This window comes from Natator depressus, chromosome 1, assembly GCF_965152275.1.
Source record: "Natator depressus isolate rNatDep1 chromosome 1, rNatDep2.hap1, whole genome shotgun sequence".
Lineage (NCBI taxonomy): Eukaryota > Metazoa > Chordata > Testudines > Cheloniidae > Natator > Natator depressus.
The window spans coordinates 330,306,772-330,333,138 of NC_134234.1; the positions used below are offsets into that span (position 1 = coordinate 330,306,772).

At 42.2% G+C, this 26,367-nt stretch overlaps 1 protein-coding gene across 3 annotated transcripts in view; it reads right to left on the reverse strand.

Moving 5' to 3' along the window:
• Positions 1–26,367, reverse strand: part of SEMA3D (semaphorin 3D) — a 188,814-nt gene that overhangs the window by 65,274 nt on the left and 97,173 nt on the right. For all 3 annotated transcript variants that reach the window (XM_074942568.1, XM_074942569.1, XM_074942570.1), the window contains exons 4-8: positions 24,877–24,939; positions 21,926–22,045; positions 12,774–12,867; positions 8,677–8,805; positions 990–1,132 (exon numbers count right to left, since the gene is read on the reverse strand). In XM_074942568.1, coding sequence (XP_074798669.1) covers positions 990–1,132; positions 8,677–8,805; positions 12,774–12,867; positions 21,926–22,045; positions 24,877–24,939 — 549 coding nt within the window. The remainder of the gene's footprint in view (positions 1–989; positions 1,133–8,676; positions 8,806–12,773; positions 12,868–21,925; positions 22,046–24,876; positions 24,940–26,367) is intronic.

The following is a 26,367-nucleotide window of genomic DNA, read 5'->3' on the forward strand; positions in this document are numbered from 1 at the left end:
AAATGCAGTACATTTACCTCTGAGATTACTATATACAGGGTTTTTGCTGAGACTTGGGCCATTTCATAATCAAAGCATAATGTTTTTAAAGTGTAATAACATACAGACATCGAGACTATTCTAAAACATGATAAAGAAACTAAACCGTTCCGGTGTGACATTGGAGTTCCTCACGTTTCCAACATGCATTTGACCACTGCATGGAAACGTAATCAAAACCACAATTTCTAATGACCTGGTCCATACTTTTTTCAAAAAGCCCAGCTTTTCTAACCATTACCAAAGTTTCATAAATCCATGGAACTGATCACAAAAATACTGCATTTGGAACACAGAGCATCAGCAGTAACAACATCTATCGCTACAGGGTTATGGATTACAGTAACGGCTGGGGAAAGGAAAGGCTACAGAGAACACATCAGCTAAAGTAGCGTACGGGTCGTTATTACTATTATGTATTATTTCTATTATTGTAGCATCTAGGGGCCCTAATCATAGGCCAGGCATGGTGCAAACACAGAACAAAAAAGACACTGTTAGTAATACTTGTGGGGGTGATGCACTGATGCTCCCCACCTCAGCGGAGATTCTATTTTCCCCTTAAGCCAGTGCACACCCCATACAAAAGGCCCATGTACTCTGACTTTGCACAGATGCTTAGGATTTAGCCTTAACCGAGACAGCAAAACAAAGGTTCTCACCACAGAGTAGCTTAAGATTAATCAATTGCTATTTAGATGCATCATTATCAATTATGAAAATATTATGTTTCCAAAAATATGATGACTTACTAAGTATCAAGCCTATTTTGCAGTTAAGGCAAGTGAATTTTAGACATCATTAGTAATCCATGTTATTGCACATTACTCAGACGGTTATATGCGTTAGGTTATTTCCTTCCTGGACAAAATTGAGATTTCTTAAAGAAACAAATTAAAGTTTACTTTTTAAAAAAAAGAGAGAGAAAAAAAAGAATGTACATTTCTCACCTTACAAATTCTTCCAACTCGGGAAAGGATCGCTTTGTCAGACGTGCTGCTATCTTGTGATATTTCTCGGAAAAAGAAATAGATTTTGTCGTCATCTGGATTGTATGTGTCCGGGATGGGGTAGGTTCCAATAAATTTTGCTCCTAAAAGAAACCCCCAAAACAAGAATGAATTATTAAAGTATTTTAAAAAATCCCTACTACTTGAGACCAAGATTCTGCGTTTGTGTCCATGAAGCAGATCACGGTGAAATCAACAAGTCATCATAAGCACATCTGAGGGAAGTCTGGCCATAAGACTGTATTGACCCCAAAAGTATTTATATCTAATAGGGTAGCTTTTATTCTTCAGGATGTATTCTGCTGCAGAACACTGCATTGGCATAATTGGCTGCCATTGTGAGTTTACAGGGTTAATGCCAAGGTTTTTAGATCCAAAACCCATACCTATGATACAGCTGATTTGCTGCTGTGTTACCCTGTTTCCTGCTAAGCAGGTTTTCCAAAATCACACACTATGTTACACAGTTATTTAATTTAAAAATGGCAGCACTTAGTAGTAGTCCAGGGATATAGGAAACCACAAATGTTTACAAGAGGCAGTATGCAAGGGAGCAATATAACCTCAATTTGTTTGCATGACTCAAGCTCAGATATTAATAACAGCTGTACTAAGACAATAGTTTCCTATGCACATGTGCTAGGATGGCCTTACTAAGTCAACAGTGTTGAGACTGTCTTGCCAAGACAATTGGTTCATATGTCCCTGTTCTGCTCTACAGTCTCATTTTCAAAGGTTTAATAACTTGGCATTTTCACTTTGCTTGTGCACTCAAATCAGAAAGTAACGAAATGCCAGACACCTTAGCTAGTGTAGCAACAACAAGCAACAAAATTCAAATACACAAATAGAGGGGGAAATATTTAGGGAAATTTCTTTAAGATGTTCTTGTGATCTGCCACCATGACTGAGATCCTCTGGGAGCACTCAAGATAACTTCCCTTTGCACTGAACAAGAGGTGGGCCAGTGACCAGACTAAGTAAGTGGGAGTAGGCCCTTGACTCTGGAATTCATTTCCCAGGCTGGTCAGACAGAGCATAGTATCTCTGGCCCTCACAGGATGTCGTCAAGGAACCTCATAAAGAGGGGCAAAACGAGGACTAGAAGATGTTGGGTGAGTGAGGAGTGAACTGGTGGTTTGTAGAGAATGATGTTTTCTTCTGCCTCCATAAGAAGTTAATTGATCTGTATTTAAATGTGTTTGTTTAAATTCTTAGTATGCAAATTGATGCCAGAGAGCAAAATCTATGGGCCAGAATAACCATCGTATTACTCCAGATTCACACTGGTGTGACTCCATGGAGTTACATGTCAGTGTAAAATTGGAATGATGCTGTAGATCATTTAGACTAGGATTTTCAAATCAGCCTAAGGAAGTTAGGCACCCAACTCCCACTCAGCCCCTTTCAGGCTCTTTTGAAAATCCCAGCCCTAGCCATTAATAAATGCATTAATATGCTCCAAGGTGGCTTTCAGCATATAAAGCTAGTTACAAATAAACAAATAGCAAATTCTGAAAAATACCTTGACAACATCCTTATTACCTTCAGATTTTTTTAAAAAAAATCCACATCTGCAGAGCTAAACTCTGAATTCTAATTTTTTTTATTACAATTTTACTGGTTTACTTGCCAAATGGAACCCCAAAACAAATGCACACATATCAGTTTTTGGGACAGATTTAAAACAATCTCAAACAAAGTAAATAAAGGAACAGGAATACTTAAGTAATACAATACTTAAGGACTTAAATTCACAATTGAAAGCATTAAAGTTGAAAGTTACATCCAAACAAATAAACCGGAAAAGGTAAGCATACACAGACAAAGACACAGAAATCAACAGAATAAACAGACCATGACTGTCAGGGTTCCCTCCCCACTCTGAACTGTAGGGTACAGATGTGGGAACCCACATGAAAGACCCCCTAAGCTTATTTTTACCAGCTTAGGTTAAAAACTTTCCCAAGGCACAAACTTTGCCTTGTCCTTGAAAGTATGCTGCCACCACCAAGTGATTTAGACAAAGAACAGGGAAAGGACCACTTGGAGTTCCTATTTCCCCAAAATATCCCCCCAAGCCCTTACACCCCCTTTCCTGGGGAGGCTTGAGAATAAACAAGATGAGCACAAACCAGCCTTGGATTTTTAAGACCCAAAAAACCCAATCAGATTCTTAAAAATCAGAGCTTTATTAGAAGAACAACAACAACAAAAAAAGATAAGAGAACAACTCTAAGATCAGAATGGAAGACAATCTTACAGGCAGTCAGATTCAAAACATAGAGAATCCCTCTAAGCAAAACCTTAAATTACAAAAAGACACAAAAACAGGAATACACATTCCTACAGCACAGCGAATTTCACAAGTCAAAACAAAGAAAACCTAATGCATTTTCTAGCTAGATTACTTACTAACTTTACAGGAGTTGGAGGGCTTGCATCCTTGATTTGTTCCCGGAAAAGGTAGCACACAGACAGACAAAAGCCTTTTCCCCCCCTCCAGATTTGAAAGTATCTTGTCCCCTCATTGGTCATTTTGGGTTAGGTGCTAGCCAGGTTATCTAAGCTTCTTAACCCTTTACAGGTAAAAGGACTTTGCCTCTGGCCAGGAGGGATATTATAGCACTGTATACAGAAAGGTGGTTACCCTTCCCTTTATATTTATGACAATGACACACACAAAAAAACAGTTATTTTTTCCACAAGTGAGATCTTCCTCTCATCTTTAGTATCCTGTTCACACTATATAGAAAAACTAATTATAATCAGCTGTGACATGGGTTTTTGTATGTTTTGTAAAGGAAACAAATGGCATAATTGTGCAATTTAAATCATTGTTTGTATTATCAATCATGTTGTCTATCTTCATTCAAAAATCTGACTAATTTCAATAGAAAGATTGTAAAGATTTCATTTGTTGGGGTGTGTATAAGCAAATAATAAGGCACTGAGATGATAAATGGAGAGCAAGGCCTGGTAAAAGATGATACAGTATATCCTGGTATTGCATAAACTTTTTGTAATTTGCTCCAATGGCCTTCTGGGAGCAGCAATAAAATTATAGAAAGTTCACTAATGCAGTCTATATCCCCGGTGTTGTATCTGATTACCTACTTTAAACAATGCTCCAATCCAGTATTATACGATTGCTTGGTCAAGAGGCTTAACAAAGTTTATTCAACTGAGTAAGTCATATTAAGACTCATGAAGCCTGGATGCAGAGGGAATCAAAGGAGTGGGAAAGGCCCAGCAAGCAGGGAAGTGAAGGGAACAGATCCGAACCAGCATGAGCTAGTGGAAGACATGCTGCACCATCACTATGACTTTGGGCCTGTAGAGGGCATGGGTATAGAATAGAGGCAGCCACTCTGTGATGCATGCTTCCCATGTGTCCTACATTGTGGAACAAACCCCCAGAGGTTAATGATATCCAGGGAGACATTAACTCTGACAATGGCATTAACTTCCTGGACAAGTGGGAGGAATGTGACGTTGCTTGGTGTATACGTGTGTGTCGACAGATCAAAGACAGCACGGCTCAGGCACACTGCCATAGGACCCTTCAATTCTCATACAATCCTTTTCACTGCCAATCTAGTCAAGAATCTGCTTGGCTCGGGCAGGACAGATCCACAGAGCTTCAATCTAAGGCCCAATCCTGAGAATAGACCTACATGCTCATTGACGTTAGTCAGTGGCAGATTTAGAGTTAGTGGGGCCCTGTGCGCAGCTTCATTTTTAGCCCCTGCCCCCCGCGGGACCCAGCCAAGAAAAAGAACATTTTCTCTTATCCCCCCCCCCCCCCGGTTTTTCATTCTTTTTTTTCCTTCATCCTCTTCCTATATTATAAGTAATGAGAAGTAAATGAAAATAAAATGAGATACCTTGATTGGGGCAGGAGGTTGAGTGTAGGAGGGAGTGAGGGGGTCAGGCTCTGGGAGGGAGTGTGGGTGCTGGGTGCGGTCTCTGGACTGGGGCAGGGGGTTGGGATGTGGGAGGAGGTGAGGGGTCGGGCTCTGGGAGGAAGTTTCGGTGGGGGAGCGGGCTCTGGGCTGGGGCAGGAGGTTGGCGTGTGTGGGGGGGTGAGGGGTTGGGCTCTGGGAAGGAGTGTGGGTGCTGGGTGCGGGCTCTGGGCTGGGGCAGGGGGTTGGGCATGGGAGGGGTGAGGGTTCAGGCTCTGGGAGGAAGTTTGGGTGTGGAGTGCGGGGTCTGGGCTGGGGCAGGGGGTTGGGGTGTGGGAGGCGGGCAAGGGGGGCGGCGCTTACCTCAGGTGGCGCAGCTCCCAAAGCGACCGGCACTCAAACCCTGTGGCAGTGGCCCCTAGGTGGGGGGGCAGGGGGGCAGGGGGTCTCACACACTGCTGCCTCAGGCGCTGCCCCCACAGGCTCCACCCCTGCAGCTCCCATTGGCTGCAGTTCCCGGCCAACAGGAGCTGTGGAGTCGGCTCTCATGGTGGGGACAGCACGTGGAGATACACACCACCCCACCCCCCCCACCCCGGGGCCACAGGGACATGCCGGCTGCTTCTGGGAGCAACGCGGCACAGAGGGAGGGAGGCAGAGAGGGCAGGAAGCTGCCTTAGCCCTGGGGCTGGCACATCTCTGCGCACCCCTTGGGGGTAAGGGGACAGCGGGTCTCTGTGTGCAGCCCAGGGCAGGAGCAGTGTGCGGAGCCACCTCCCCCCGCCAGGGGCACGCAGAGACGTGCCAGCAGCCGGCCGCTTCCAGGAGCGACGAGGGGCCACCGTGCATGCCTAAGCCCTGCTGTGCCACCAGCTGGGACTCAGGGGCAGTTGTCAGATTAGATTTGTCCTGCATTTTGGGGGCACCCGTGTCGTTGGGGGCCCAGTGTCACTGCACGGTTTGTTTCATGGTAAATCTGTTCCGGACTTCAGTGGGACTCTGTGCAGGAGTAAGAGTCCCAGTGGGTGTGAATCTGTTTGAAGGTTTATTCATCTCACCTCTTCTGAAAGGCTGCTATTAATGCAGTCAAGAGTAGGATGTGAAGGCAGTGAACTGCATAGGACCTAACGGTGTCCCACAAATCTTTGCCTTCTGCATTGTTTTTTTCCCTCCACAGGAAGGAAAAATACTGCTTCCAGAAACCTTTTACTAAAAAATTAAATCTTAAAATGCCAACATGCATTATAGCACAACCCCTTCTGCACTCAAAAAACCCCCCAAGCCATACATTTTTCACTTATCCTAAGTAAAATATGAGTCACCACTGCAAGTAATTTATTGCTCATTATACAATTACTTAAATATGTACAACCATTCCTGGAGGTCTAGCATATGCCTAGTAAATGGATAGTGAATTTAGGTTCTGGAGTGATTTTAAACCTAGAATCAAGTAAATATTTTCTTAGCACCGAAATCTGCTGAAAGCACAAAAGGTATGTGTTTGTTAATATTACTTAATATACTAGTGATGCACTGAGTATTATGTTACAGTACTTAGTGCAAAAAATGATCACAATATTCAGAATTTCCTCAGCCTTAAAAGAATCTTTTTAAAACATTAAAAACTGCTAGTTTCTATTTATTTCAATGTAGAACAATGCATGGATTGTCTGTGTCAAGTTTCAGACATACTGTAATCGTAGTCCTTAAATACGGCTGGAAAGAGAGCAAAAACCTGACAAAGATGGCTGGGGCTTCATTATTTACATGGTATGAGATAGTTTCCTCGCCACAGCCTAACATACTAAGTTGTTTTTAAAACTCAGCCATATTCATATAATGCACACTGTCCTTACAACATTCTCACAAATACCTCTTAGGGAAAACAAAATAAATTAATAATAAAAAAAAATTGGTCTAAAAAGCCAAACGAAAAACCTCAGAACTAAAACACATACAAAACTCACAATTTCTTCACTGTATGTTGCACCCAGTTACTGTCCCCTTGCCTGTTTAGGGCCCAATCCTAACCACACACGCAGAGGTAACTTATCGATGCCATTGAACAGCCCAAGTGAAAATTAATGGTGTGGGTAAGTGTTTGCAGGATTGGACTGTTAGGTTGTAAGGCACAGAACACCAAAGGTATTGAGGCGTCTCGTTCCCATTAATTGGTGCTTAAACACCTTTAGGCATCTGGGTCTCAGTTCTTTTGGGCAAGAAATGGAACCTTCTAATATGCCTGTGCCATGCATACCAACAGTTGTCTTAGAACTGTAACAACTAAATTCATCAGCCCACAACAACATTAAATCTTTTCTATGATAATACTTTACCTCTTAGGAAACTGGCTAATCCTAAGGATTTTTATGCCATAAGTACTGGTCAATGTCCAGGGTTCTAAGCTGGCTGGTGAGGGAGCAGACTGCATCGAAACTCCTGAAAGGAGCCAGTCCTGGCCTGAGCTGGCCTGCCTCACTTTCTAGGAACACTCTCCTGCTCTGGACTGCAAACTGAATATGCCCTGCCTTCTCCCTCAGGAAGTGTAGTAGCTGGCGGAGTGGCATGCAGCAAGAGAGGTGGGACAGAACTGGTAGAGAGGCAGCCAAGGGAGAAAAGCAGGAGACAGCAGAGAGGGAGCTCAGCAAGGCCTAAGGGAGATGAGATTCTCCACCTGTTTGGAAGGATCCCACTTTTACAGCCTGGGGAGGGCTAAGGATATTTTAGTGGTTATATATATGGCTTTTTTACACAGGAAAGACACTGGGACAAGGGAATGGGCAGAAGTGGACAGAAAGGTGAGGCATCTGCATGGGAGGAGAGAGAGGAGTGAAAGAAAATAGAGTATACTCTTGTCAAAGGGTTAACAGGCACAATGATCCCTTTCAGAGGATAACTGTGGAAAAGTCAATTTACCCCTGTGGTCAGGAGGCTCTGGCTTTACAATTCACCCATAATAGCCACATGGTCATGCTGCATCAGGGGCCAGTGTTGCCACATTTTTAAAGATAATTGATGGCCGAAAGGGGACACTTTCACATTTCCTAATTGAAAGGCATTAGGATTGTGGGTGAAGTTTTCTGTGCCACTCGGTGTGTGGTTTGAGGATGGCTGGGTATAAATATGGCCATTTTTTTTACAGGGTTTATTACTTTAAAAATGTTTTTAAATGGGCAAGAAAAAGCAGTCTGTTACTTAAGAAGCAGTTTTAAAGCATTCATAGTGAGTTTAAACTGCTCCTTGAAGTAGCACAGGGGTATTTTTCCCCGGGGGGCGGGGGGGAGAGGGAAAACCTCCTACCTAATAGATGGAATTTCTACTCTGACATTTCAGAGCGCTGTAGGAAGCAGCTTTTAATAAATGATTGCAACTGTTTGGTGAAAAAAAATATTATTCCAACAACACTGAAAAACTAGAAGCACTTATGCCATGAAATTATTTCCAACTACTGTGCTATATATAGACTCATAGATTAGAGATGGAAAGAACTCTTAGGTCTTGTACTTCAAATCCCTTCCATTACAGTATTTTCCCCTCTGGTACATTTCTCCAGCACTTTCTCAGTTCTACTTTTAAAAGACTGTAGATGGAAATAACCAACTATGCAACTTTATTTATGCTGGTTATATATATACACACATGTGTTTAAATAAAATGGGCCTCTGAACTTTCAAAAAAGCAGAGACAATGCAGTCAACAGCAACGTATGTTAAGTGTCCTACCGTTAAGCCAGTAATGTTCGGAAATGTCAGTTCTGATGTAATGGTGGTCATCAGAAGGGCCTAGAGAACGTGTTAAAGCTGTATCTTTGCCAAGGAAATCAGAAGCTGTTCCAGCATAGAGGTACGCATCTGTAAATGAGAAAGAAATAGTGAGGCTTTCTTCAAGACCATGGTGTATATATGGTTTATTTTATTCCTGTGTTGTTACATGAATAAAGTATACATATGTTACACCATTCTTTTCTTTTAAATCCAAGTCTTTTACTCTGTAATGTAACATAAAGGATAACATTTTCAAATATGTCTCAGTGACTTTGGAGCCCAGGTCCCATTATCAAAAGTGACTTAGGCACTGAGGAGCCTGAATCCCATTGACTTTCAATGAAACTTAAGAAGAATGTTCAAAGGCTCCTAAATGCTAACTAAATAATTTAATACAGATTAGTGTTTCATACGCTGCAAACTGGTAATGATGAATTCTGATACAGGACCCAATCCTGATCATGTTAAAGTAAATGAGCATCTTTGCCTGGGTTAGGTGATGATGATTTGCCTCACAGCAAAACTGGAGTTAAGCATAATGGAAGTCCCAGATCATTTCCATGTATTGCACTGTGCCAGTTGCAATTGCAGTTACAGCTTATTCCTCTGCTTAGGTTTCTGTGTGGTTCTTAGAATCCAAGCCCCGAAGGGACCATTGTGATCATATAGTCCAGGGGTCGGCAAGCTTTCAGAAGTGGTGTGCCGAGTCTTCATTTATTCACTCTAATTTAAGGTTTCGCGTGCCAGTAATACATTTTAACGTTTTTAGATGGTCTCTTTCTATAAGTCTTTAATATATAACTAAACTATTGTTGTATGTAAAGTAAATAAGGTTTTTAAAATGTTTAAGAAGCTTCATTTACAATTAAATTAAAATGCAGAGCCCCCTGGACCGGTGGCTAGGACCCAGGCACTGTGAGTGACACTGAAAATCAGTTCGGCACGCGTGCCATCAGTTGCCTACCCCTGAATAGTCCAACCTCCTGTATTACACAGGCCATAGAATTTCCCCAAAATAATTCCTAGAGCATATGTGGCTACCTTCATGGCATCTCAGCACTGCACAAAATTAAAGGAGCACAGAAGACCAGAACAATGTTTGCTCTTTGTGTTCAGACCATAGCTCTTTTGTGAAAAGAAGCCAAAAAAGACCTTGCTGAGAAGTTTTGCAGTGCACAGTGCGTTCCACAATAGCTCTTTAATTCTTGCAAAATAAGGAGCCAGATTTAACAACAATGATTTTTATAACAAATTTGCATATGATGACATATTTCTGCTGTCCGTAAGAAGAAACAACAGAACTATGATGATGCATGTAATCCATACATGAATGGCAGAACTTCAAATTGAACAGCAATCATAAACCACATATAAAAGGCCCCTTTACTCATATTCTGACATGGGTGAAAACATTTTATGTCATCTCTGTGCAGATAAATCCGAAGCTGAAAGTAACTGCATTTTTAATATTATACAATACTGATGTGAATTTTCTTCTGTAAAGAGAAAAACACATATTAAAAAATAAGACCTAACCCCCTCACCAATAAATATGAACCAAACAAACCTATTTTATCAGTATTACTATTATCTAAGTAATCCTCCCTAACAATATTTTAAAATACATCTTTCAGACAGCATGTCTCCTTTGTGCAGTGACAAAGGATTCTGAAAGGTAAATGTCAAAATGAGGAATGGATGATATAATTAGTGTTTGCTAGCTGACAGGCATTCAATGATTGATACATTTGAAAGACTCCAACAAAATGCCCATCCTCACTTAACCTCTGTTGACACGGAGCTTTCAGCACTTAACTTATTCTTTGGTATCCTGCATTCCAAGTTCCTGTTGTTTCCTATAAAGGCTTTGGTAGACAAGAATTTTTAAAAAGGGATGGATGCTAAACAATGTTATTAAAAATAAATGCATTAAAAAGCTTTGAGCAACTACATAATAGTATAAAAATGCCTAGTAGGGTAGGCAGATATTCAAAGCTTTTTGTAATACACTCGCAACTACTCATGCAAGGAAGTATTTGTAAAATCAGATACATAGCTTTTTAAGATTATGTACGAAAATAGACACCAACAAATGCACTCAATCTGCCCCTGTATGTTTTAGCCAAAGGGACTAGGTTTTTAACATAATGTATAGCTAACCTGCAGAACTTACTGCCACAAGATATTGACGCCAAATATTTTGCAATATTCAGAAAAAGTAGACATTTATAAGGAGAATGAGAGCATTCCCAATTACATTAAAATATAAAACTATTTATAAAGGACAGAATTCCTAGCTCTTGTTAAGTGTTTCACATCTTTAGATCTCAAAGAACTTTACAAAGGAGGTCAGTATCATTATCCCAATTTAAATATGGGGGAAATGAGGCACAGAGTAGGGTCGTGACTTGTCCAAGGTCACCCAGCATGCCTGGGCAGAGCCAGGAATTGAATGGAGGTCTCTTTTCATAGACTCTAAAACCATGTTTCATCTGAACTCCTGCATAACATAGGCCATAGTACTTCCCCCAAATAATTCTGGTTTGAACTAGGGCATCTCTTTTAGAAAAATATCTATTCTTGATTTAAAAATTGCCAGTGATGAAGAAGCCACCACAATACTTGGTAAAGTGTGCCAATGGTTAATTACCCACCACTATTAAAAAATGTACACATCATTTCCAGTCTGAATTTGCATAGCTGCAACTTCCAGCCACAAGGAACCTGGAAGCAGTGTGTCCCACTCCAATGCCCAATCTTGGTCCAGTGCCCAAGCCACTAGGCAAAACTGCCTCCCTTTTGTTTCAGGGCATGAACTAACTGATGCATTACGAAGAAATTTCCCCCAAGGGCAGGTGATTTCACAGCTGTCTATTACAGTGTTTCTTGTACCTTCTCCTGAAGCATTTGGCACTGGTCCCTGTCAGGGATGGGATACTGAACTAAAGGGGTCACTATTTTGGTCCAGCATGGGAGTTCTTATGTTCTTAATGCTATGTTTTAATAAATTGAAACATGGCCTCTTCTTCACTGCACAAGACTTAACAGAGAACTCAAAAGTATTTTAATGCTACTGAAATTAACAAACAGTTCTGTAATAAATCAGAGTGTTCTGTCACATTAGGAAAAAAGAGAACAGTAGAAGTTTTTAGAATCCCTTTTTAGAAACAGACTTCACGGCCATTAAAAAGGGCTAGGGGTTCCTGAGAATGGTAACCCTCTGGCTTTAATCTATTGTTTTTAATAAAAGAAGTACTGGCCCTTCAGCTGGGTCAAGATCACAAATCATCGATCTTATTATTGTAGAATAAAGGCTGAACATTAGTCATATTCTTTTTATAACCCCAAGAGTCTGATACTTCAAAGCACGATCGCCACTCCTCTTTTGCTGTAAATGAAAAGGTCATGGTGCTTCACTCTTGTCTCGTATTCATACACTTGATGGACAAGTTAAATGAAAATTGTCCAAAGCTCTGAACCAAACCATGACAAAAGTAGCTTTTTTACAGTGATTTGGAATACGGAGGTCAGGCTGACATTCCATGACACCAAATGTCAGACCACACAGCATGGAAGTACAGGCAAGAGGAAAATTGCTCTTAGAATCAGTGCCTCTGAAGCGGCTACTCAAATAATTAGAAACCTCAAAATGGATTTTTGCAGATGACTTCATGTATGTCCGCTGACTTCAAAGGGCTGACAGTATTGATAATTGCCACAGAACCCCCGAATCATATGAAATACTGTATACAGATTTTTTTAAAGCAGAAATGACTGGGTAAAGATGACACCACCTTGTTTCTAAACTGGCAGCTTTTCCACTTATTGGCTCTCAGTTCCCCTTTAGCTTTATTGCATTCTTTTTTTTTTAGCATATGCAAAGTGATGGATGCTGTTGGGCCAGGTCCTCAGCTAGTAGAAGTTGGCATAGCATCATCAAAGTCAATGGAGCTCGGTGGATTTGCACTGGCTGAGGATCTGGCCCTGTTGTTGTTAGTTAAATAAGACTGTGATGACCACGCAAGGAAGAAACATCCGTGATGTTGACATCTTACCTGTCATTACGGAAGCAAATGGCTGATGAGGATCAAAAGGACATTTCAACCTGCCAGACTCCAGGTTCTGAGTGTCCAGTCTGAATACTATTTCCTGAGAATAAATGCAAATTCATTAACCTGGTATCAATGCAAAGAGCGACTAAGTCTCAAACATATTGCTCCTCTCATATATGAAGTAATGGCGTATTACACTGTGTATCTCTCACACATCTGGCCTTTATGTCTGTAGTTTTATAGATCTGCTTTGTATCTGGATTTTACATTCATCATTTTAATGCATCACAGTCATTTAATAGCAATGAATTTAGCAAAAATAAACTGATCTGAAAATAGATGCATTGTTCAATGCCATCCCTCCAGATTAAAGGCTGGATGTGCCTTAAAGGCATAAGCCTTTGTTGGGGAGAGTGTGCCGAGAGACTGTGGACAAATGGGAGTGATTCTGGCTATTTCCACCTGGATTTCTCTTGGGGCTCCTGAACAGTGCTCACCGCAGACATAGCTCAGCCCACTCTTTAAATGAGTGCAGCATATGCTCTCCCCTTGTCATCTTTACGGAAGCTGTTGAGGCTGGGGCTGCTTGCATGGCTCATTGGCTCCAATCGCCACCTGCATAGTGGCTAGGAGCTGGGTAATGGCACAAGGCATAAAGCAGGATGGAGAAAAATCATGATGTAAAAAAAATAATGAATTAAAAAAATATCAAATAATGGTTCTTATTTATATCTTATTTTATGTATTTCCATGTTGCTCGTCCTTTACTTTCAGCCCATTTTATAGTCTTTAACTGCATAAGTGGCTATTTGGTACTGGTTTCCTTCCTTGTTTTTAGTAAAATTTCAAGTTTTACAGAGATTTTCCTTCCACTAAGAAATTTCACACTTAAAATGTTTGTCTGTGCTGGGAGAGAAAAAAAGCCACGTAAGTCCAGGACCTCCCTATGGGTTTGTCTAGCCTTGGAATGTTTTACCAATTATATCAGTATAATTATGCCTGTATCATTTAACTGCTATTGTTATGCTAATATAACTCGCAGGGTGGGCATTCTTATTCTGGAGTAAGAGTGGGTTTTCTGGGTTAGTTTAAACCCCTTCCAAAGCAACATATGCTAAATGGAAAAAAACAAAAAAGGCACTCATACCAAAATAAGAGTATCCACATAGGGACTTATATCCCTATAATTAGTGTGGTTTAAATTAACACTTCAGTTTCCACTGGTATAACTTTCCTGTGGGGACACATCCTAATATCCTTATTGTGAGAAAAGCACAAACTGAAATACAAAATTGATCAGCAAATAGTCTGGGCTGTATTTGCAACCACCACTATATTCCATTACATTGAACTGACAGACGTCAAGAAAGCTGAAATGGTTCAACCATATTACACTCTTCCAACATGGTTTGCAATCTGAAGTCAGTGGGACCCTGCGCTTTTTAATTACTTAGCTGCTTTTGAAAATCCGACCCTTATTTGTCTAAATATTGGCTTGTGGTGTGGTCGCTACCCTTCCCAGGGAGAAGAAGGGGTTAAAAGCAGCACCATGGAGGCTGCACAGAACCCTCTAATCAGGAAAGGGCTTATTGAGCCCACCAATAGGGGGAAGGCTTGCTGGAGCAGCCAATCAGGGGCAGCGAGGGCCATATATAAAGGGATGCTCAGCAGCACAGAAGGCAGTCTCTCCCTGGAAGGCAAGGGAGGAGGACTGGTTGCCTGAAGAAGTGACAGAGAAAGAGCAGTGCTGGGCAGGGGCAGCAGAGTGCAACGGTGAGCTGCTGGCGGACCACTGCCAGGCTAGGGCCTTGCTTCATGGGCTGACAGGGTGCTAGGGCTATGGGGGAAGTGGCCCAGAGAAAATGGGCAGTAGGTGGCTGCTGGCTATAGGTCCCTGGGTTGGGACCCAGATTAGCGGTGGGCTTGGGTCCCCCACACTTGCCAATGAGGAGAGTGGCCAATATCCAGACTACAGTTTGCCCCTCAGGTGAGGGCTGGATATTGGACTGCAGTTGGCTGGTAAGGCAAGTGGCAGGAATACAGACAGCCGGTTCCCCTGGAATGGGGAAGATACTGGAGTGGGGGCACAGCCGGAGGCCTGTGCCCAGAAGAGGACACTGTGATCCGAGGAGTGAGAGTCCTAAGAGTGAAGACAGGAGTGATGGCAGGCGTGAAACCGCTAGCTGAAGGTGGACTGGAAGGGCCGAGGGCTAATTCTGAGAATGGCCAGCAGGAGGCGCTGCGGAGTTGAGTCCTGCTTTGTCACAGGGCTTAAAGCTTAACTTTAGGCTCCTATTTTTGGACAGTATGTATGGGGAAAAAACCAAACCCTTTGTTAATGTAGTGAAGGTCTATATAGTTTTCATTGTTAAAACAAAATCCCTTCAGTGTTAAAGTGACAAAGATGTTATGCCACTAAGGGAAAAGTTTCAATAAAAATACCAATTTTAGTCAGTGATGCTGCAAACACTCACATGCATGCTTAACTTTATGCATGTGAGTACTCCCATTGAAGTCAATTTTACTATTTGTGCAAGTAAAATTATGCAACTCTTAAAGTATTTGTTGGACCAGGGCCTTAATTTTCCATATTTTGTTCTTTGCCTGGAGCAGTTTTGTATAATTGCAATGAGATATTCTATTAGTAGTGGCATTTAAAAACCCCTCCTGCATTTACAGTTTAGTTCATCATAAGTTTTAATTTAAAACTGTAATAGCACAAATTTTCTCATTAGTTTTACAAAGTCAACCTGATTTAAATCAATTATTAAAATAAAAATCAAGTGCCTTCAATGAATGGTTTAAATCACTTTGTGTTAAATTATTCCACCCTGTCTTGGGGTACAGAGGGCAGGCTACTTACACACCTACAAAGGGCCATGTACAACAGGACTCCTTAACAAGTTAAATCCATCAATAATCTACACTACCTGGTTAAGTCAATACAAGGCAGCTTACGTTGACCTAGCTGTGGATGTCTTCACTTAACTTGACTCCCGCCGATGTAAGTGCCCCACTATGCTGACTTAATAACAAACACCACCTCCCAGAGCAGGGTAGAGTCACAGTTGATGTAGTTAGATCAACACAAAGTATGTCTACACAGCAAAGAAAAACCCTCAGCTAGCCTGTGCTAGGTGACTTGGGTTTGTGAGGCTTGGGCTAAGGGGATGTTTCATTGCTGTGTAGACTTCTGGGCTCAGCTTGGAGTCCAAGCTCTAGGACCCTGCAAGGTTGGAAAGTCCTAGAGCTTGGGATGCAGCCTGAGCCTGAAAGTCTACTCTGCAGTGAAACAGCCCCGCAGCCCAAACCCCTGGGAGCCCACGTTGATCCAGCCACAGGTATCTAGTTGCTGTGCAGACATACCCACAGTGTCAGTGGAGACACGGTGTTGCTTAAATCAACTATTACCGGTCTCCAGAAGCTGTCCCACATTGTTCCATACTGACCACTCTGGTCACCGTTGTGAACTCCGCTGCCCAGGGGGTCAGGGAGATGGGAAACTGCCCCTCTTCTTTAAAGCCCTGTGAATTTTTGAAATTCCTTTTCCTGGTTGCCTGGCTTGGTGAGCACACCTAGCAGTTCTCCACTGTTGTGTGCAGCTGCCTAGCTGACCAGGCTGGCTACATGCTGCAGACGCGTTCCTGCCTGGAATAAATGGGCAGTATTCAATCTCCTATGGGGAGAAGAGGTTGTGTAGGGACAGCTCCGATCTAGCCATAGAAATGTGGCCATCTAGAAGCAGATTACTTGGGGGATACTGGAGAAGGGCTACAACAGTGTTGGTGTAAGTGTACCTGAAGTGGAGCGTTCTTTCCCCTTCATAAATTCTGTTCCCTTAATGTATTAAGTTTTAGATGTTTTCTTTTAATTGCCTGGTTCATGTAACAGAATAAAATTCTATTTTTGGAATAAAATTCATCTTTAGTAATTCACAACATATGCTGGCTGGTGCTGAGCAGATCTGACACCCACCACTTTCCTGTTATTCACTGTTGCAGAACCTGTAACATCATTCACAGACAATATTAATAGGTGTATTGACAATGTTCTAATCACTACAAGATTCATATCGGCCTGCAAAAGAGCAAGGCCAGGTAGAATACACTATAGCAACACTTACTACTCTGGCTCACTATTATAATGGTCTTTCAAAGCCTCCCTGAGCGCGTAGCTCTGTATTGTATCTGAATGTTCAAATTCAGAAGACAGCTGTTCCACCTCCACCCCAGTGGAAACCTTTCTCCTTTTGCTTCACAGATATTATGCAGGACACAGCGGGCCGCTATAACCATTGGGATATTTTTCTCATTGAGGTCCAATCTTGTAAGTAAACAACGCTAGTGATCCTTCAAACGACCAAAGGCACACTCAGCTGCCATTCTGCACCTGCTGAGCCTGTAGTTGAACTGCTCCTTCATGCTGTCGATGTGGCTGGTGTATAGCTTCATGACCCATGGGAGCAACAGGGGTAATCTACCAGTTGGGAAAGAAAATCCCTGCTTGCAGTTTTTTGAACAGTTCATCTTCTTAAAGATGCGAGCATCATGTACGTTCTCTAACCAGCCCACACTGATGTCAATAAAGCATCACCAGTGATTTACCAGATTTTGCATTACCATAGAAAAGTAGCCCTTTCTGTGGATGTACTCTGTGGCAAAGTGCTCTGATGCTAAAATAGCGATACACATGCCATCTCTTGCCACACCGTAGTTCAGGAACCCTGCTGCTGCAAAACCAGCCACTATGTCCTCCACATTGCCCAGTCACAGTCCTGCATAGCAGGAGGTGATTAATAGCCCTGCACACTTACATGCCAATGGCCCCTGCGGTGGATTTCCCAACTCCAAATTGATTCCTGACTGACAGGTAGCAATCTGTCATTGCAAGTTTCATCACTCACTTCTCAACTGTCAGTGCTGCTCTTATTTTGGTGTCCCTGCACTGGAGGGCTGGGGCAAGTTCAGTGCACAGATCCAAGAAATGAGGCTTTGTGCATCCAAAAGCTCTGCAGCCACTACTCATCATGCCAAACCTGCATGACAATGCGATCCCACCAGTCAGTGCTTGTTTCTCAGGCCCAGAACCTGTGCTCCACCATCTCCGGCTGCTCCACGAACGCTACCAACAACCTTGAATTGGTTCTTTCTATGCCCCACAGCAATCTAGCCTCCAAGGAATTGTCATGTTCTCCACAGCTCCTCTGGCAGCTCTGCAAACACTGCAGGAACATGCCCTCTATGCTTGCAACGCTCATGACAATAGTGCAGAACTGTGCAAACTCCATGCTTCTGTCACAGACAGCAGGTAGCAAGGAGGGATGTATGGGGTTTTGTGGATTTTGAAAAGAAGATGTGAAATATTATGGGATGCAGGTGAAATTAGGGGATGGATAACATTGCATTATGGGAAGTTGACCCCCAGGCTCCTAGTCACCATTGGGTGACTTGTTTCGGCCCCATCAGACATTGCAAAAACTTCCCAAAACACCGTGCTGGATGGTGGCAAGTTGCACTGTGGGATACCTACCCATGGTGCACTGCTCTCTGCACTGATACAAGCACTCCTGATGAGGACATGCTCCGCCAACACAAGCAGCAAAGTGTACACATGCACAAGCGATGTAATAACTGTGGCGACTATATGCCAATGTAACTGAGGTCAGCATAATTTTGTAGTGTAGACATGATCTAAGTTTTCATTTAGGTAACCAGAGGGCCAGCATTTTTATTTTTCCTGTTACATCCATCCATAAATTCTCGAGGCTCATGACAAAATATAAAAACACAGCACCAAAAAACTTATCTGCGGAATATTTAATAACTAAGCTCCCTACAAGAAGCAAAGTCCCAGTAGTGGGACATATTCCACCCCATCCATTCACCTCATTCCCTCACATAATGCCACCTGGGACACAGGTAAACTTTGCAGTGTTTTCAGAAGGTCACCAATGTCAGTTGAGGCATACTGATGGGGAAAATGAGTTCTAAGGCTAAAGATCACTGGCCTGCTCCCATCCCACTCCCATTTCAACGAGGTGGCTGTTAGTATGAGCCCCTCCCAAGATCACAACAACAGCAGTATCAAATATGGAGGGGGTGCTCTCTAAATTAACTAGGACCAAGTCACTTAGAGTCTTACACATCAAAACCAAATAGCTCAAACTTCACCCAGAAATCAACAGGTAACCAGTACAGAGTACAGGTAATTAACATACAACCCGGGCAAAGCTTTTAACATGGTTTTGAAGGCTGTGGCAAAACACACAAATTGAGCCCAGTCCTGTTCACCTTGCCCTCAGGAGAAGTTTTGGCTTTGACTTCAGTCATAACAAGATTGGGATTTTAATCTCCTTAAATTCAACTGTGTGACACCTTGGCAGATTTTATCATGTTTCCAAAACAGTATGTGCTGTGGCTTAAAGTCACCTGACCTGTTCTGACTCATCTGTTTTCAGGGCACTGCCATCAGAAGGTTGGCAGACACATGGACAGGTTTCAAAGGTTGTCAGTACATTGGCAGATTTCAAGGGTTCATTACAGGAAGGAAGACTATCTTGAGCCTTTGCTTTCCCAACAGCAGATTAGTGCCTAGAATCCAACAGGGTCAGACTGAGTTTGGTCATTACAAAACACACGCAATTATAATCTAGACTTTTAAAAATCAAGAAAGAATCTGGGTCAGTGGCAATGTTGTGTTACCACGCGAGAAACCTGAATTCAGTTCAGAGTGTCAGGGGACAAAATTCCCAGAGTACACGATCCATGCAACCACAGTCAAATCAATAGGTTTGCAGGGAGAGTAAGGGCTAGCAGCACCTGGCTCCTGACCTCTCACTTCTCAGGAGGTAAGCGAGACACTGAGGAGGCAGTTGAGTTCGCCCATTAGATAAGAGCCGCAGGTGGAAAGGGAAGGAGTGCCTCATGCCGTTCACCACTACATTGCACTTGATTAAACCAGGCTGCAGGCAAGAGATACTATCATGTGAGGCTTTGGGTGGTAATGGGAGAAAGGAGCAGTCCTTAGGGATGCAGAGGGCAAGCAGGGGGGTGGGAGGAGAGAGGGAAAACGAGGGAGAAAAGTTGCATATAGCCAGTCCAAGAATTCTGTTCCACCGGCTGTGACAAGAGAAGCACAGCTTATTACAGTGCTACTTTTCTTTTATTTCAGAAGCACTAGAATGTGCTAATTTCTCTTTTGAATCTTAGGTAAGAGGCCTTTGAAAAAAGTGAATTTTTTCAACCCAAGAAAACCATAGGCCTCTTCCACCCACAAACACAAAGGGACACTGGACTTGTCCTAATGGATCAGGCTAGTAGTCGGTCCAGTCAAATGGCCTATTTCCAACCTTGCCCAGCAGCAGCTGCTTTAGGGGAAGGAGAAAATAAATCCCTCTAATGAACAATTATGGAAGCATCTGTCCATAGGGGAAATTTCTTCCAGACCCGTCAGTTAGTGGCTGGATTATACCTTGTAGAGTGAGTTTGGCACATTGCCACTGTTGTCACTAGGAAGAGCGTGGGCCTGTTATACCAATTTACAAGGTGCAGCATGTACAGACACATGGGAGGGGACAATTTTGCAGGCTGGTGGAGCTGGGGGTAGAGCTTGAGAAGGCAAAAGTGCTGGAATCAGTCTGAACCGAGCTTGTCCACAGGGACCAATACTTTGTCTGTGCTCTGTGTAAGGGGAGGAGGGAAAATCTCCTTGAATCCTCCTGCTCCATCCCAAGCAGATACTGCTCTGGTGCCTTTACACCAGGTAAAGGGCTGGAATAACATAAAGAGGCCCTATCAGTCCCATTTCAGCTGTGGGTGGATTCCCTCAGTGCAGGTACTGATGAAGACAGCCTTCTGAGAACCTCTGCGCAAGCCCTGGCATAGGATAAATGCCAGCAGAAGGGGCACGTCAGGGGCAGGGTTGGACAGAACTAAGAGACTGCCTGGAGACAGGTCCCCAGGACTGGCCTCTCCAGGCTCCAGATCATGCCAGGATCAGGGGCTTGCAAAAGTGGCTTAGATTCCCTCCCCTTGGGCTGTAAGTTTGCCTCAGGTCCCTAAACCCTCTTTTCAGCTACCTTGTTTTTAAAAGTTTTATAGGACTCTTTGCACCTCTTACCTGGCAGGAAATATCTGGCCTTGGTGCTGTGCCTCAAAAGAACTGCAGGTATCTGGTATTACCGCATACTTTGGCACACTATGGCTTACATTATATTTTACAGAGCAAGTCAACATTATGTTAGCTTTCGAGAAGCATGAGTTCAGTTGACAAGTCCTTCAGGGTAAAATCACAGCCAGGAGTAATACGCATGTGAAAGGGCTCTGCTGTGTGTTCTAAGGATGGGTGGGGCAAGGCTGTGCAGCTGCTCTCAGCACTGACTGCTAACAGATTTGAAGGAAGAATCTGAGATGCACCCTGTTGCTCTCCCCAACTGTCATTTTGATCCTGAGTGGCAATCAGTCCTGTCATCTTCATCCCCATAACTTTCCTACCCTCATGAGCAAAGAGCCACCACACAGTTCCCCCTTCTGCTTCCTGTTCAATTCACAGCCCCTCTGTGCAATGGAAAATGTGTTATTTCCACTGGGAATGGGTGGGTGTAAGGCCAGAGGCCTGGGGACTGAAAGCTTTCACCCTAAATGATGAATGGACTAAGCAATCCATAGTGGTTTAGACAGTCCCAAAGCACCAGGGCACTTCCATTCCCACAGGTAGCTGGCCCATAGAGTGATAGTCACAGTGGATTTAGAAGTTGCTACTTTCCCTGGTAGAAGCAGAGTGTTGCAATGCTGACCAGAAAGCAGAGAAAGAGAAACAGCAATAAATAAGCAGGAAAAGGATTTGCTAGAAAACAAGACATCTGGGTTAAATCTGCTCTTCACATAATTAATCATTTGAAAGTGTCACTCTAAAGACCTTTGTATATTAATTCTTATTGGGCAAAGAGTTTTGATCAAGTGCAATATGCACACATCAAATGTGAGAACATGAGTTCTTACATGACCTGTAAAATGCACCATAACCCTGATATTTATACAAACTGCTGTCAGTTCATTTTTTATATAACTCACTCTGTATTTTAAAATAAATGATGGATGCTAAGCAAGGTTAGAGCCATTTCTTGTCATGCACCATTGGTGGGGGGATTAAATTACCTCTTTGTGTACTCCAAGCTCAATGTATCCACAGATAGGGTGGAAGGCTCCTGTGCCGCAGACATAAACATGGGTCCGGTTGTAGGGTTGAAGAACCCGGATAAAATTTGCACATTCTGTCTATTGGGAAAAAGGGAGGAAAAGTTAATACTTTACAACTATTCACACAACAGTACTCATATTTGGTGGCTTATTTATTTTTGCTCTCACATCTACATTTCATTAAGCAATAGCTATGCTCACATTATTTTGAAAAAGTTGTAACGGCTAAAGCATTAGCACTGGCCAACTACTGCACAGTTCATCCATCAGGCAATGACTTACATGTTATACTGATTACATTCTTGTTATACTGGTATAAAGCCATGAAGAATGACAAAGTACATGGTGAAAGTCTAGTTTTGAGGAGTTCTCTATGTACCAGTCTTTGTTGTAATAAAGCTCCAGTCTTAACAATTGTCTGGAAACGGGAAAGTTGGCAACCGTTTCCAAAATGTGGTGGGCCCCACGTTTGGCTGGCCTGTTGGTTCCCCTGTCATTTCTTCCAATTAAAGACTCAGTGCAAGCATTAACAGCCAAAGGTTAATTGGGGGAATAGAGGCGGGGGCCCTCCATCAGTGTGGCAGTCCTCAGGGCTGCAATAAACTGTCAAAGGGTGCATTATGTATATACTCCCCTTGCATTGGCCCTACCTTATAGGCCAGCAAGGACTGGGGCAAGACTGTTATGCTCTGATGCACCCTAAACAGCTAGCCCAAAACACAAGGAAATTTAAGCAAGTCACGCAGGTAGGTTGTCAATCAAAACTTTTAACAGCCATGAACAACTTAACAACCAGTTAAGTCAGCAACAATCTGAACAAAACATCACAACAGTCCAAATGGCTGGTATATAGCAGTTGTGCCTGAGTAACCGCACACATCCAATGGTTGTGCACATACACACAGGACCAGTATCTATAACAAAGAGGAACAGGAACAGAGAGAAGGAAGCAGTAAGTAGGAAGGGAACGAACACACACAACACACACACACATCATCACAAGGTCCATGACACTTTGGGGTACTTAGCACCAGGGTAGTCCCTGGACAGTCCTGGCCCTTGCTGTTCAGCAGTGCAATTACCTAGAGTTTCAGAGTAGCAGCCGTGTTAGTCTGTATTCACAAAAAGGAAAGGAGTACTTGTGGCACCTTAGAAAATAACAAATTTATTTGAGCATAAAGCTTTCGTGAGCTATAGCTCACTTCATGGGATGCATACTATGGAAAATACAGTGGGGAGATTTATATACACAGAGAACATGAAACAATGGGTGTTACCATACACACTGTAACGAGAGTGATCACTTAAGGTGAGCTATTACCAGCAGGAGAGCGGGGGGCGGGGGGAGGCTTTTTGTAGTGATAATCAAGGTGGGCCATTTCCAGTAGATGACTTCTGGGTACTCTTGATTATCACTACAAACAGTTTCCTCCCCCCCTCCCCGCTCTCCTGCTGGTAATAGCTCACCTTAAGTGATCACTCTCTTTACAGTGTGTATGGTAACACCCATTGTTTCATGTTCTCTATGTATATAAATCTCCCCACTGTATTTTCCACTGCATGCATCTGATGAAATGAGCTGTAGCTCACAAAAGCTTATGCTCAAATAAATTTGTTAGTCTCTAAGGTGCCACAAGTACTCCTTTTCTTATTACCTAGAGTGTGGCTGTCCATTGCAAGGTTATGGCATGGGGCGGGGGTAAAGGACAAGCAACAGCCTTGCCCTAACTGGGAAAAAGAAGCATACAGCAAAGCTGTTTGGCCACTTATTTCCAGGTTAATATATCTGCTGTCTAACCTGTAAGGTGGAAAGAAAGCTGAAGAGGGAATGTAGTAGATGACACCTACGAGGCATCACAAAACACAATATTCATCCCTCCAGCTGCCTCTCTTTTACAAAAGCACAGACATGGGTCCAACTACAAAGTTTGTGTACAGATCAGGATCAGAGAATTCCCAGAGCTCAGATGAGGTGTTGTTCAGCCCTGCTGTATAATAGAGATAAGGGACAGCCATTATGTTAGGATCCCAAATGGAATCTCCTCATAAAGTGTATTTCAATCCAGGGTTTTAGCTTGGGCCCATCCTTTAAACAAAAATGCCCAGTGAAGGCCTCTGGGTTAGTGGGAAGAGAGGGGAAGAAACTTCTTGTGTATGAGTGGGGCAGGCTTCACGTTCTTTATGGCTTTTCTTGTATTTCATGAGGGAATCTGGTTTCTCTTCACTGTGCAGAAGATAGATGGGGGAAGCCTTTTTATTATGCAGAATGATGCATGTTCTTATATGAAAGGGATTGTGGCACTGGAGAAGAGCTTATGAATCCATCAGACTGATGTTTTAGACTGGTGATAATTGCAGCTGTCTATGAATTGAGTTAATTTGTAAATGTACAGGTCTGATGCTTTGTTAATGAATTGCATAAAGCTGTGTTCAGTATATTCCCAAGGGGAAGGGACTTTCTGGTGGTCACAGGAGCTTTTAGTGGCTTTGGATAAGGCCCATAATGAGTATCACAGGATACATTTCATAATGGAATTGATTCACTTCTCAATATGATCTGTGGCTGAATTTTGAATGTATACTGAATTTTGCATGTATACTGATGGCTAAGCACCTCTTCTACTCAGTATTGTTCCACGTTTTGCTTGAAGCATCAGCATTTGAAATAGAGATGAAACTACTCTTTGTAGTTAGTGATTTCAATATCAGTTGCATGCACTTTTTTTAAAGAAAGAGGCTAAACTATCAATGGTATGTCTTTTGTGCATTAAATTAGAATACAATAGTGTGTGTATTTACCAGCCTTTCTTCAACAGCTGCTTAATAATCAAATCTAACACATTTAGAAATAAATATATAGCTATACAGTGTTACCAGCACCAATAAAGAAAAACAATCTCTGTACTTACCTGGGCATCTTTCCCAGCTAGTTTGCATACTTCCACCTTGTCTTTTGCTGCAGGCCAGTAAATCTGTAATACATTTAAAGGTGTGTTAGGACCAGAGATTTTGCAGCATTTTACTCTTTCTTCTGATTTTGCTTGAAATATTTCATTGCAAAGAGCAGCTCAAATAACCTTATGTATATTTAAAGAACTGAGATATGAATATATATTTCTTTAAGACTATCATAATGACTATACAAACTTTAAATACAATGTGGCCTGCCATTTGTTCATTTTATTTACCCATTTTAAGGTAATCTTTAAGACCCTTTACCTGTTTTCATAATTCATATGCATTTTTAATGTGATGAGCTGTGTCTGGTTCTGAAGGACAGACCAAATTCAGCCTGAGAGTAAAATTAATACACTCTATGGAATTACACTAAAAGTGAAGTTAGCCCAGTGGCTACAGATTTGGCAAAGCTGTGTCTGCCAAATATTAGCTGCGTCTGCCAATTGTAAAATGAAAACGGGTTTTGTTTGAAAAACTAAAGCATAGCTTTAGGGAAATCTTTAGAATAAAAAGGACATTTGTCAGAAATGCATAGCACATGATTTAATAATCTGACCCATCAGCAGAAACTCACTTATAGTAAAGTATATACATGTAGAATATGACATACATGCATAGAGCAGAATTACATGCCATACTTAATAGGGTCTCTTTTCTTTCATATACACTTAGAATCCTGACATATGGAAGTTAGTATTTTTGGAAATATTGGCTCAGATCATTAGTTGGCATAAATTGGCATAACTCCATTTATGGCAATGGCGTTACATTGATTTATACCAGCTGAGGAGCTGGGCCATTTATTTCAATTAAGTAATCAAAATAGGGCACTGTCAAATATATGTATGAATCCATCAGCTTAAGAAATACAAACTTTCGATAAATACAAAGAAGGGGAGAGAGAGAGAGAGAGAGAGAGGGAAAAGTATTCTTCCAAAAGCAACATGATTTATTTGCCCTGAGTTGACCAGGGATCTTTATTCCTGTTTTTTATTATTTTAAGACAGCCTGAGTGTGAGGAATTTTTTTTCTGATTGACAGCAAAGAGACAGAAAGAATTTAATATGGTAAGGTCTTGACCGAATGCAAGTTAGGAAAGATCTAATGCCTCATGCTTCAGGAGCCCAAAAGTGATTTACCAGTAGCCTGGGTTCTTACAGCATAATGTTCATCTTGGATAGCACTTCATTCAAATCTTAACACCACAGTCCTAAGAGTCTAGATTTGTTATATTAAAGAGCAGACGTTACATAAGGCTTGTTTTCCAATACAGACATGCTTTCACAAATATATATATAATTTCCAAAAGGGGATTTAAGGAGTTGAATTCATGGCAATTAAATCGAAAGATATCCCTCTGGACAATTTCAGATGGAAGAAAGGGCAATATGATTTATACCAATAATGGTGAGCTTCAAAAGGTTCAAAATTGCAGTTCAGTT